The sequence below is a fragment of the Petromyzon marinus genome, chromosome 11 (assembly GCF_048934315.1).
Source record: "Petromyzon marinus isolate PM22_M1 ecotype Great Lakes invasive population chromosome 11, UKy_Petmar_22M1.pri1.0, whole genome shotgun sequence".
NCBI classification, from domain to species: Eukaryota; Metazoa; Chordata; class Hyperoartia; order Petromyzontiformes; family Petromyzontidae; genus Petromyzon; species Petromyzon marinus.
Genome location: NC_133677.1, coordinates 3,425,815 through 3,437,922, shown reverse-complemented (window position 1 = coordinate 3,437,922; position 12,108 = coordinate 3,425,815). Strand labels below are relative to the sequence as shown.

The window sequence follows — 12,108 nt, the reverse complement described above, 5'->3', positions numbered from 1 at the left end:
GGACTTACCCATTGGAAAAAAAAACCTGACAAATAAATGAAACGGCCGCCCAAAACAAGCACTGAAGGGATTCACCAAACAGCACAAAAGGGGAGGGAGCAAGCCTTGTCTCTCTCCTCCCGATGATGGCATGGCAGGTGCTGTCCTCTCGCGACATCAAAGGTCATGCGCCGCGTGACGTCATGTCATTGTGCAGCTTTAAATATAAGTTATCCGGAATGAAACACTTCTTAGGGGACGGTCAGATGTGCAACGTCGTGCTGTAGACACTTGCATTAATAGTTTCTTAAAGCCCGAGTGCTTCTCATATATATATTTTCCATATATTCTTATCTCGCTCTTTCCTTCTGTTTCATTCACGGGAACCCGCACTGAAGGCAGAGGGAACCACAGCGAATGAGGTGAATTAGGACAATACCCTTGTGCACGTGGCTACTACCGGCAGCCGAGGCCCTCGTACTTAAAACCCCTTCACTCTTTAGAATTCACACTGTGTAGGCAAAGCTTCAAAAACAATTACCATCACGACCCCACTCACCGACAGTCCGGGGTCAATAGTACAGTGCACATCACTGTGCAAGAGAGCACGCGTATACAGTATATACGTCATGACTGGCAGTCAAATGGGTTTGAAATATGTATTTTGAAAACTGTGCTAAACTAACGTCACTAATTTTTTAAGTCTTACCGTACCATAATCATGGTACACAGTAGTAGAATTAAGAGGTGCACCATGTGTTGTAAAATGGATTTTACCCATGAGCCTTTGGATGTTTTAAATGTCCTGTTCAACATTTTTACCACCCTTTGTATGAACAGTATTACAGCACCACCATGCATGATCTATCCACTGTTGAATGAAAGCCTTCTCAAGATGTCGCCATCTCTTACGGTCTTGTAATGCAACAATTCATATCCAGCTTTTGCCCACCAGCTGATTTCATCGCTCCACCTGTGTGCAAAATGTCCTCTCGGGCGTGTTTTCTTCTTTGGATAAATGTTTACAATAGATGTTGAGAAAGTACGTACACCGAGGAGATGGAGCAATCTAATCAGCCCATGTGCAACTACGAGGTGGAATGTTACATCACAAACCCATGAGATTTGGCGACGAATTGGGGAGGTCTTCATCCAGCAGTGGATTGATCACAGCTGCATGATGTCGATAATACCATGTCTAAATATTTAATGACTATTGGTACGGAAGTGCAATTTTCGGCAGCCTAAATGGTCTGTGAACTTGAAAAAAAAAGACAAAACGTTAAATGAAAACAAATAAAGAGCAGCAACTGGCATGAAGTAGCCATAGCAGAGAAGACTTTTCTCCAGCATCAACAATAATCCCTCTGTGACCTTTCAGATCGGTACCAGATGTGGCAGACACAAAACCACTCACTCCACCCACCAAATTCCTGCTAACAAATGAACCAGTCGTAAATATGTCTGCATCATAAACAGATCCCATTGCTGTCTCATGCACATGAAAAGAAAAAACTGAAAAAAATGCGTGACATGTTAACAACATCCTTGGGAAGAAAGTAAAAATATTGAAAGAGGAAAATTACAAAAATAAAAAAAACGACTGGTAAAAATGTTGTTCTTTTGAATAACGTGAGATTTTGTTTAAAAAAAAACCCAAATAAAATCTCTTTTTCTAAATTTAAACATTTTTAATTACACCCTCTGGACTGCCCGTACCCATTCCCTTTGAATTTACACAAATTTAACGGAACATTAAAGCGGGGTTGGCAGACTTTCCCAATGTAATTACAGCAATCGTGCCCACGATAACAGCTGCCTGCGTTATCAAACCGTTCATTATTTTATTACAGTTTATTACAAAAATTACATTATAAAATAATTCAAATGATAACAAGCAATGTGCTATACAGCACACAAGTGCAAGAAACATAGGAGTCTACGCCAACATTGCCCATAGTTTCTTTTTTGCCAAAATAAAATGTTAATTTACATTTCTTCAGTAATCCACTGCTGGATGAAGGCCTCCCGATGCAAAATCGTCATCGGGGTTGTTTTACCATACTTCACCGCATTGTACAGTGCAGGCTGAAGGTCGGGGCGCAGGACTGGTTCAGATATCACTCGCCATTGATGCTGGCTGCGGAAATCGGATCGTGCCGAAATCACCGTGGTTCAGAGCGCTGTGAGCTAACTGCTACATCACCGCTTCCCCTAAACTGCTGAACCTTATACTTGGCATCAAAACATAAATGTTTTGGAACTTTTCCACAATGTTTGCAATGCATAAATAATTCAACACTTCGGCCTGTTTTACATATTAAATAAACATGTTCTGACCCGCTTTCGGGAAATAATCTTATTTTGTTGTATATTGAGGGGGGGGGGGGGTTATGCCCTTTACGAGTAAAACACAATCTTCACACGACGAAAATACAACAAATATAATTTCAGATGCGCGCCTACTATTTTACTGCCAATTTTTATTCTGACAGGAAGAAGAAACATTGCCGTGTTTTCGGCACTCAAATACAGCCTTCCGTCAAGCACACCGTGGCAGTTAGTTTTCCGCATGAATTGGTTCCAAATCTGCCCAACTACAACCAACATCTCCGCAAAAAGTGTTATATTTCACTCAATGATGACGCCGCCGGCTCTCACTTTCCCCATTTGCTCTGCAAGCAGGCAGCAGCAGCATTACCTCGGAAATTGTTACGTTTAACAAAAATAAACAAAAACTATATCAATATCACTGTTTCCCTACCAACGACGATCTATTCAAGAGCCTTGGAGCGCAAATACAATTATTATGAACAGCACAACATCCACACAAAGAGACAGCCCCCCTTTGGAGAAGCTATTGAGGCATTCAAGTGCAATTTGTCATCATAGCCAGGATTGCTGTTTCCACTGCATCTTGCCATCTCTCCTCTTCTTGACACCTGACCTCCCAAGGCCTGCTCTTAAAAGTATCCACTTCCAGAGACTGACATTGAGGGTGTGAATGTTGGGCATCCTAAGTGATGCCCCGTGTTTCTTTCTTATCCATTAACATCCCACTGCAGGGCGAAGGCCTCCCCCCAATGTCTTCCACTCTTCACTATCACTTGCCACCTCCATCCAGTCAGTGTACTCCTCTAAATCTTCCAATCTTGCCCCATCCCATTGTCTGGCCCACTGCTCTTTGTCCTTTCTTCCTTGGCCATTCAGTTGTTGTGCACTTTGGAAAAGGTAAAGCCCTGGTCTTACTTTGACATGCCAACTGTTGGCAGAATGACTTCCACTAGAGGGACCTCAAAAAAGCCCCTCTACGGAGGATTTTTGGCCTACTCTTCCACGCTGGTCAGACTGTTTAAATATATCTAAAAGTCACCACTGCTACTGAAGATACGCATATGCGTTGCACGTTAAATCTAATACAGTATCAAACTAGATTCGAAGCTTTCGTGACTGCAGGAATTACTCTTTGGTTCTTTCGATAAAGTCACGTAGAAATAAATTAAATTAAATAATGATAGAATACGACGTTTCGATTGCAACACAAGCAACCATCATCAGGTACAAATGAATGAGAAAACAAAGTAAACTTGGAAATGTAATGCAATACAGCACAGAGAGTCGGCCAACATATGAGTCAACAGAGACAAAGACCCCCCGTATAGCTTTAACAGACTGTAGGGGCAAGTGCTGTTAGCGAGCACCTATGAAGGCCGGAACGGTACACGAGGGGGTGGGTGGCCAGCACCACGCCCGACCGCCTTTGTCTCCCCAGTGGCGATGTTTACACACCACACCAGGTACTAATTTCAGGCTGAATAGACCTAGGGGAGGCCCAGGACCGGTTCAGATAATCGTCACTGGGTGTTGGCCGTGAGCGGGAATCGAACCCGGGTCGCCGGGTTCATAGCGCAGCGTAGCGCTCACCGCTACACTACTGCTCCTCCTGTGTATCTCTCTGTGTAAGTCCCTCTCTGTTTGTCTCTGTGTGAATCTCTTTCTGCTTGTGTGTCTGTCTGTGTGTCTCCGTGTCTATGTTTTGTCTCTTTCTCAAATTTAGCAATCTTTGGAAGAACGTAATCAACCAGGTGGGGTGTTGACTGTTGTGTTGGCCGACTGTGTTGTATTGCATTGTATTTCTAAGTTTACTAGGTTTGTTTTCTCATTCATTTGTACCTGATGATAGCTGCTTGTTTTGCAATCGAAACGTCGTATTCTATTATATTTAATTTCTTTCTACGTGCCTTTACCGAAAGAACCAAAGACTAACACAGTATATTTTCCCTTTATTTAGAAATAGGTGCAGGTATTCCGTGACGTGACTATAGTGGTCTGTCCAGTGCGGCCAAGAATGAATGATTGGATGGGCGCCCGTCATCAATTCGCCACCACCACCGTTGCCGAAAATCTCAGGCAAAGAGCGCCAGCCCAATAAGCCTCTGCCCTCTTCCTTTCACTCGCAAAAACACAGGTCTCCCCCCCCCACAGACATTCACCTCCTCGTTCTCCATCACACTTCCAACACTCTCCCCAAACAAGCCTGCAGGAACAAATGCTCTCCTTATCCTCCCTGCAATACGACTCCCCCCCCCCCCAAGTCCGTGACGCCCTCTCACACTCACAACATTCGCCACAGCACCGAAACGTACTGACCTTACAAATGTGATTCGCCTTCACATCGCGCTAGGCTTGTATGGGAGAGAGCAGTTATGATTCAAGTGCTTGGAATGGAAAGTACCACTTGCAATCTGACAAATGAAGTGTTTTTTTTTGCCATTATTTTAAAGCGCAGTGGAAACAATGCGGAATTAAAGAACGATAAAAGTAATATTATACGGTATAGAAAGGTAAACTGCATCGTGTCTATTTTGTAACACATTTCAATGTGCACTAACCATATACGATTATTAGATTTTAATTGAAACTCTTCAGTTCAGTTTCTTAAGTGTAGTGGAAAATCCAAATCCAATTGTTCATATAATATAACTCATTATGTCTACGCTGTCAAACAATTTAATTTACCATCAATGAAGAAAATGTATAGGGGTCGTCCATAAATGACGTCACAAAGCTCTGCCCCCCCCCCTCAAAAAAAATAAAACATGCTTCAAATGGCTTTAAACTATTGTCATTGTAGTGCGTATTTAATGTGGCGCTGCACTCTGTTGTAGGAGAAAACATTATTAAAAAGTCTATTTAATTAAGTATAACGTGGTGCCTATATTTATTTTAAGTTGCGAATCTTTATGCGACGTCACATTTCTCAACCCCCCCCCCTCGCCCAGGTGTGTGACGTCATTTATGGACGGCCCCATAAATTATACAAAGGGCACCGTCGCGATTGATGTCGAGGGCAGAGAGTCTTCCAGTTTATCGAGTCGGATGTTACTTGGGCCAACTTTGATGCAGACACGAGCAACGTACGTCAGCAGCATTTAATCAGAGGGCATTAACCAGCTGCATTCATCAGCAAGCGTCCATTACTGCCTGGACTGCTGCCCGCTTTGCCAGTGCAGTGCCACGTGCTGAGGGATGTTAAGTTCTTTACGTTAAAAATAAACCAAAAATAATGTTGTACCAATGACAAACGCTGTGTGACTATGATCCAGCAACAACAACAACAAAAAATACCCAACTTGAGAACATCGCCACTTTAATTGCTCGCACCGTATATTTTTAAAAGTGCAACATAATCCATGTCGCTGTAGGAATTCCTTTCCTTATCCAGCAGAGGGCAGGAAAACACTTAAGCGTCCAATCCGGCTAATCATTAGTACTGTATACGTTTACGTAATTCCAGCTGGCAAGACTTGTAGCTGTGCTACATTCAGGGGATAACTATATATTCCTTAACTTGGCAGAAAGCGAAAACAAGTGATATTCTGTAAATAATGTATTTTCTTTAAATATATATTTTGCATATGGTAGTAATGAAGTTTAATAACAATGACAATCTTATTCTTTAGTTCTTTCGGTAAAGTCACGTAGAAAGAAAATTTATAATAAAAAAGAAAGTGAATCAAAATAATAAAAACTAATGTAGACTGTAGTCTGGTTCTTAATCATATTGAGTGTACTGGCAGTCTATAATGTAGACTGTAGCCTGGTTCTTAACCTGAGTAAGCATACTGACAGTCTATAATGTAGACTTATTCTTGGTAAAGTCACGTAGATAGGCTCAAAGAAAATAAAAAAACTACGACGTTTCGACCGCAACAAAAGTGGTCGACATCAGGAAAAGGGGGGTTAGCTTCTAAAGACAACTGCTTATAAAAGTTTGAAATGGGCATAGCCCAAATGTCAGCAGCCAATGACAATGCAAGTGGTGGGCTTTCCACCAATCAAAGGGCTGCCAGGCAAAAAAATTAGCATGTCAATGCAAGATCGCCGACATTCCCCACAGCGAGTGCGCCAACGCGGCGATGTTAATGTAAGAGATTAGCAAGTTAATGGGAGATCGTGAAGCAGCAGCCTCGAGGATGGCGCGCGAGGTAGCTGTGTTAGTGAGAAATTTAATCTGTTAATGTAAAAAATCAGAGAGCCGAAAATAACAACATCGAAAAGTGGTAGGATGGGAACATCACAGCCAGTTATGACTTAAACTGGTTAATAACGTCCTTCCAATGATTGCTCAGTTTGTACCCATCTTCTCAGTTTAAATTGTGCCTGTGTCTATATATATGGATGGCTTCATGAACGAATCTTTGTTGATAGCCAGTGGGTTTGCAAAGCACCTTCGTCTTAGAGAAATCTATTTCGTGTGAGCCCACCGCATTAAAACAATTATAAGCCACAGCCGAGGTATTGGTCCTATCGTGTTTCAGATCTGCCTTATGTTCACGAACATGGTCCTGCAGTCACGAAAGTTTTAAGTCAAAAATGGTCAATCTTCATCATTTACCATAACAAGTGACCAAAATTGGCATTGGTAAAAAAATGCAAAAGGCAAGCAACAGAAGAAATCTTGACAAATGAGACAGAAAACCAAAACAGAGCACTGTGTGTAGACATCATGCAGACCCACAGGAACATCCACCAGAGAGTGGATATCAACATCCGTCCGAGGTCTCAGTGCAGTGGACAATCTCATCCCAGACTCCGACTTGCAACAAAAACATCCCCAAACAGCCAGAGTCCTGCACCCCAGAGTCTAGCATCTCTACTCCTCTACAATCCGCCGCCGCCACAGGTGAGTGCTCTGCGTACCCCATGAAGCCTAGCACCAATCAGGTCTCCACTCACACTCATCAGGCATCTACCTATCCCCAAAAAGGACTCAACTCACAACAAAAACTCAACACATGCCTCTGCTCCTGCCCACCTACCACTCTGTAAATCTAATTCCACTCTTCAACCTACAATATCAATCCCTGTTCATCATCTGGCTAGCCACCCACCCTTCCTCGATAACACACACAAACAACAATAACCGCTTACATTCTAAACCAAATTCTGGTGCACTCTGAGATGATGTTAATAACACCCATTGGCAACAGGTCACGGGACAGATGGAAATGGTGTTATGTAAATTTCCCCCCACACCAACCCACTACACCATCGCAGCACAATATCATACCACACCAGCACACGATACAATGATGGCATACAAGTGGTCTTCATTGGAAGGCCCGTGGGCCACTGAAGTGGCCCCCCACAATATAGAACTATGAAACACCCCATCACTGCTGTCAAACCCCAATGGTTTCCAGGGTGTGGCAGCCCTCACACGGATGTCTTATCCGCGAAAGTGGTCCCCCTCTGAAAATTAGTGAAGAATACTGGCAAACCATCACACCACAGCCTTGACACCACACCAAACCATACTACACCAATAGGACACATCACACCACATTTACACCAAAGTCAATGCAAAACCAAACGTGTTTTTTTTTATATACAGTATATATCTTGAGTTGAAGCTTTGTGTGGAATTGGTGACCGGTCTGAGACTCTCTACACAGGCAGCTGCCTGGATTCAAATCCAGGATCTGCGGTGACAGTTGCGGTGTTATACGGATTGATGGACTTACATGACTGGCAGATGTTACTAAAAGTGCTCCTAAATGTACCAACTTGCTGTGGTTTAGCTGTCCGGCGCTCTGGCAATCTCCGTTCAACTAAAAGGAAAGCTGCTCCGGAAAACAACTGCTCAATAAAGAACTCACGATGAACTCGGGCTCGTGTCGTTGTCAATCAAATCTTTATTTGTTGTTTTGTGCCAATATCGCCCTCAATAAAGTAGGCATCAGCTGTGTTAGTTCGACCGTGGTGTGACAGATATAGTAATCGAGCAAGACCAAACGGCACCAATTGAGAAACCTCAATGTGTACATGTAATCACAGTGTAATGTAACTATAATTATATCCAGGAGAGCCTGAGTTTCAAGTATTTTATCAGGTGGATCCAACTACTTTAGGATGCTTCCTCATTTCCATTGATCAACAGAGTTGAATCACGGACGACTGAAACACGGATATGTTTCTTTCCTCAGAACTATTTTATCTCCCCGAGTCGCTAACTCATCTGCTGCTTTGTTTTAATGTCAATACAGTACAAGTTAAACATTTTAAACATCCAATCGACTTTGCGGTGCGGCCTACGAGCCCCTGCCGAGAAAACCGCAGGCTGGGCGGCAGGGAAACTAGTCGAGGAGGCGTCACGCAACTCCCCTCCGCCATCCCGCAACGTCCAGCGAATCTCTTCTCACGGCCTCCCAACTCACCCGTGCCAAAATCCGCGACCTTAGCGCCGCTCTCTGCGTCCGCCCTTTTAACGAACTCAAACATGAGGCGTTCCCTGTCTTCTTGAGACGCCGCCGCCTCTAAATCCTGCTCGAGCTGCGACTGAGCGCCGAGCACAGAGCCGATGGTCACGGCGGACTCCATTGCGCCTCGCCCTAAACGCGAGGGGAGGGACCGCGGCGAACGCGGAATGAAAAACGAAGGAAAAAAACCGTGCAGGGGGGGGGGGACAGTGGAAATTTTACGGAATGAAATACGAAGGAAAAAAACGTGCAGGGGGGGGGGGGACAGTAGAAATTTTACGGAATGAAAAACGAAGGAAAAAAACGTGCAGGGGGGGGACAGTGGAAATTTTACGGAATGAAAAACGAAGGAAAAAAACGTGCAGGGGGGGGTACAGTGGAAATTTTACGGAATGAAAAACGAAGAAAACGTGCAGGGGGGGGGGGACAGTGGAAATTTGCGGGATGAAAAACGAAGGAGAAAAACGTGCAGGGGGGGACAGTGAAATTTTACGGAATGAAAAACGAAGGAAAAAAACGTGCAGGGGGGGGGGACAGTGGAAATTTTCGGAATGAAAAACAAAGGAAAAAAACGTGCAGGGGGGGACAGTCGAATTTTACGGAATGAAAAACGAAGGAAAAAACGTGCAGGGTGGGACAGTGGAAATTTTTAGGAATGAAAAACGAAGGAAAACCGTGCAGGGGGGGACAGTGGAAATTTGCGGGATGAAAAACGAAGGAGAAACACGTGCAGGGGGGGACAGTGAAATTTTACGGAATGAAAAACGAAGGAAAAAACGTGCAGGGGGGGGGGGGACAGTGGAAATTTTCGGAATGAAAAACAAAGGAAAAAAACGTGCAGGGGGGGGACAGTGGAATTTTACGGAATGAAAAACGAAGGAAAAAAACGTGCAGGGTGGGACAGTGGAAATTTTACGGAATGAAAAACGAAGGAAAAAACGTGCAGGGGGGGACAGTGGAAATTTGCGGGATGAAAAACGAAGGAGAAAAACGTGGAGGGGGGGGGCAGTGGAATTTTACGGAATGAAAAACGAAGGGAAAAAACGTGCAGGGGGGGACAGTGGAATTTTGCGGAATGAAAAACGAAGAAAAAAACCGTGCACGCGGTGCAATGGAAATTTGCGGAATGAAAAAACGAAAGAAAAAAAGTGCAGGGGGGACAGTGGAAATTTGCAGAATGATAAAAACGAAGGAAAACACCGTGCACGAGGTGACGTGGAAATTTGCCGAATGACAAACGAAGGAAAACAAATCGTGCTCACGCAAATATGTGACTTTGTTACACGCTCTTAACAGCTGGGGGCGATTTGTCGATTAATAGTTAAACTTTTAGATCAGGCACTCCTTGACATACGCGATAGATGCGTTATAGATGCGTTCCTGGAATAGCACTGCTATTCAGTGGCCTAAAATAAAATGTTTCTCTCCGGATGACCGCTGCAAAGTATTATCTGTATTTTGATTTAGTGTGCTGATCTTAAAGGTGCATTGAAAAATGTGATACTCCAACTGATGCTCCTGTTGTTTGTGGAGTGACTCATGCAGCCAGCTATGGCTCTAGGGTTTGGTGTTACATGTTATTTATGTAGTTTATTGTTAAAAATTCGGTCACAGTTCCTATGATCACTGTTACATTGCATTTATGGCTTTATTTTGGTGATTTCTAAACGTTTTTTTAGTTTGGCCATGTTTTTGTTTATTGTAGTACGGAGTTAGACTGATGGCCTTAATCTAAGTTTTCTTGTTGTTGTTGTTGTTTGACTTGCATCCCACTGGGATTTTTGCACACAGCGTTGGTGTACGGTGCTATTTCAGAAATATTTTGATATTTTTTTCCTGTATTTTCTGTTTGCACAGTCACATAGTCACTTTAAGATGTTTTCTTGTTCATGTTTTTGTTTTTTTGTTTGTTGCGGTTGCACCCGATTCAAGAACCGAATGGCTCACAGGGCTATACCAAATAAATGAAACTATGAACTAAAATATGAGCGCACGTATCTCAAAATCGCAATTTTCCCGTAAGGAATAATGGCAAAAGAGGGGGGTTAAGGGATTTAACTCACACTCGCAAACATAATAACCTATATTATCCTAACCTATATCAATACAATACATGTACACACAATATGATACTTTAAATGTTTTTTAAATCATATAAACTCTAATGTACTCCCTCTAAAACTACAATAAAAGTAAATAAATACAGTAAGAAATACAAAAGCGGTGAACACAATGCAAGTAAACTTGACAGCGTAGATCCACACAACCGAGAGACGCGAGACAAATGGAAGAGTGCCTGTGGACATGCGACGAGCTGCTGTCCAGTAGAGTACCGCAATTGGTTGCTGGCAACGCTCTTGGGTCACGGTGCCAGGCTTAGGGGTGGCGTACGTCGCTTTGCGGATGACATTCAGAAAATTGCCTCGCGTATGTCAATAAAAGCTCAACATACAAAGCGCGCAGTAATTCCAAAATAGCGTACCAAAAAAGTGCGTAAACCAAGGATTGCCTGTATAAGAGGCCGTCCATAAATGACGTCACGCACCTGCGGAGGAGGGGGGGGGGGTCAGACATTTGTGACGATGTGTGACGAGGGCGGGGGGGGTTGAGAAATGTGACGTCACACCAAAATGCGCAACTTTAAGTAAATATAGAATTGTTATAACAACACCACTAATTGGTATAGCAACACTCCTGCAACATCAGAGTGCAGCACCACATTAAATACGCACTACAATGACAATAGTTTAAAGCGATTTGAAGCATGTTATATTTTGGGGGGGGACAGAGCTTTGTGACGTCATATATGAGGGGGGTCTGACTTTTTGTGACGCCGTGTGACGAGGGGAGGGGGTCAAAAATCGTCCAAAATCACGTGACGTCATTTATGGACAACCCCGAAGGCCAGATGCGACCCAAAGAAAGCAACGTCTGTTATCTTCCGGATGTTATTATTTTATTGGACTGTTTGACGCAAATTTTAAGCTTCGTTCGTTTAAAAAAAAGCTTTGTTTCGGCTATAGTCAGAATGTGATGGCACTAACAAATGTATATTTGAAGCTTCGCTAACTATTAGGATTATAGCCACTGAACTAATGTCTTTAGAGTGCTATGCCATAGTTGCCCCACAGTGATAAAGTATTCAGCAATTACCAGACAACCCATTGAGACATAGCAAAGACACTGGCGGTATATTCAAGACCAAGCTGGTGTTTGCGTTGCACATTCCCTATCAGTGAATGTGTCATCATCAGCCACTGTCTATCCACTACTGGATGAAGGCCTTCCTACGCCGTCGCCATTCCTCATGGTGCAGTGCTGCTGCTGCTGCTACCATCCATCTCACTCCAGCACAAGATTTGATGCC

At 43.4% G+C, this 12,108-nt stretch overlaps 1 protein-coding gene across 1 annotated transcript in view; it reads right to left on the bottom strand.

Moving 5' to 3' along the window:
• NHLRC2 (NHL repeat containing 2) overlaps positions 1 to 8,892 on the bottom strand; it is a 44,909-nt gene extending 36,017 nt beyond the window's left edge. The window contains exon 1 of the mRNA XM_032952328.2: positions 8,700 to 8,892. Within this exon, the coding sequence (XP_032808219.1) occupies positions 8,700 to 8,862 (163 nt within the window). The 5' untranslated portion in view covers positions 8,863 to 8,892. The remainder of the gene's footprint in view (positions 1 to 8,699) is intronic.
• Between the last annotated feature and the right edge of the window lie 3,216 nt (positions 8,893 to 12,108).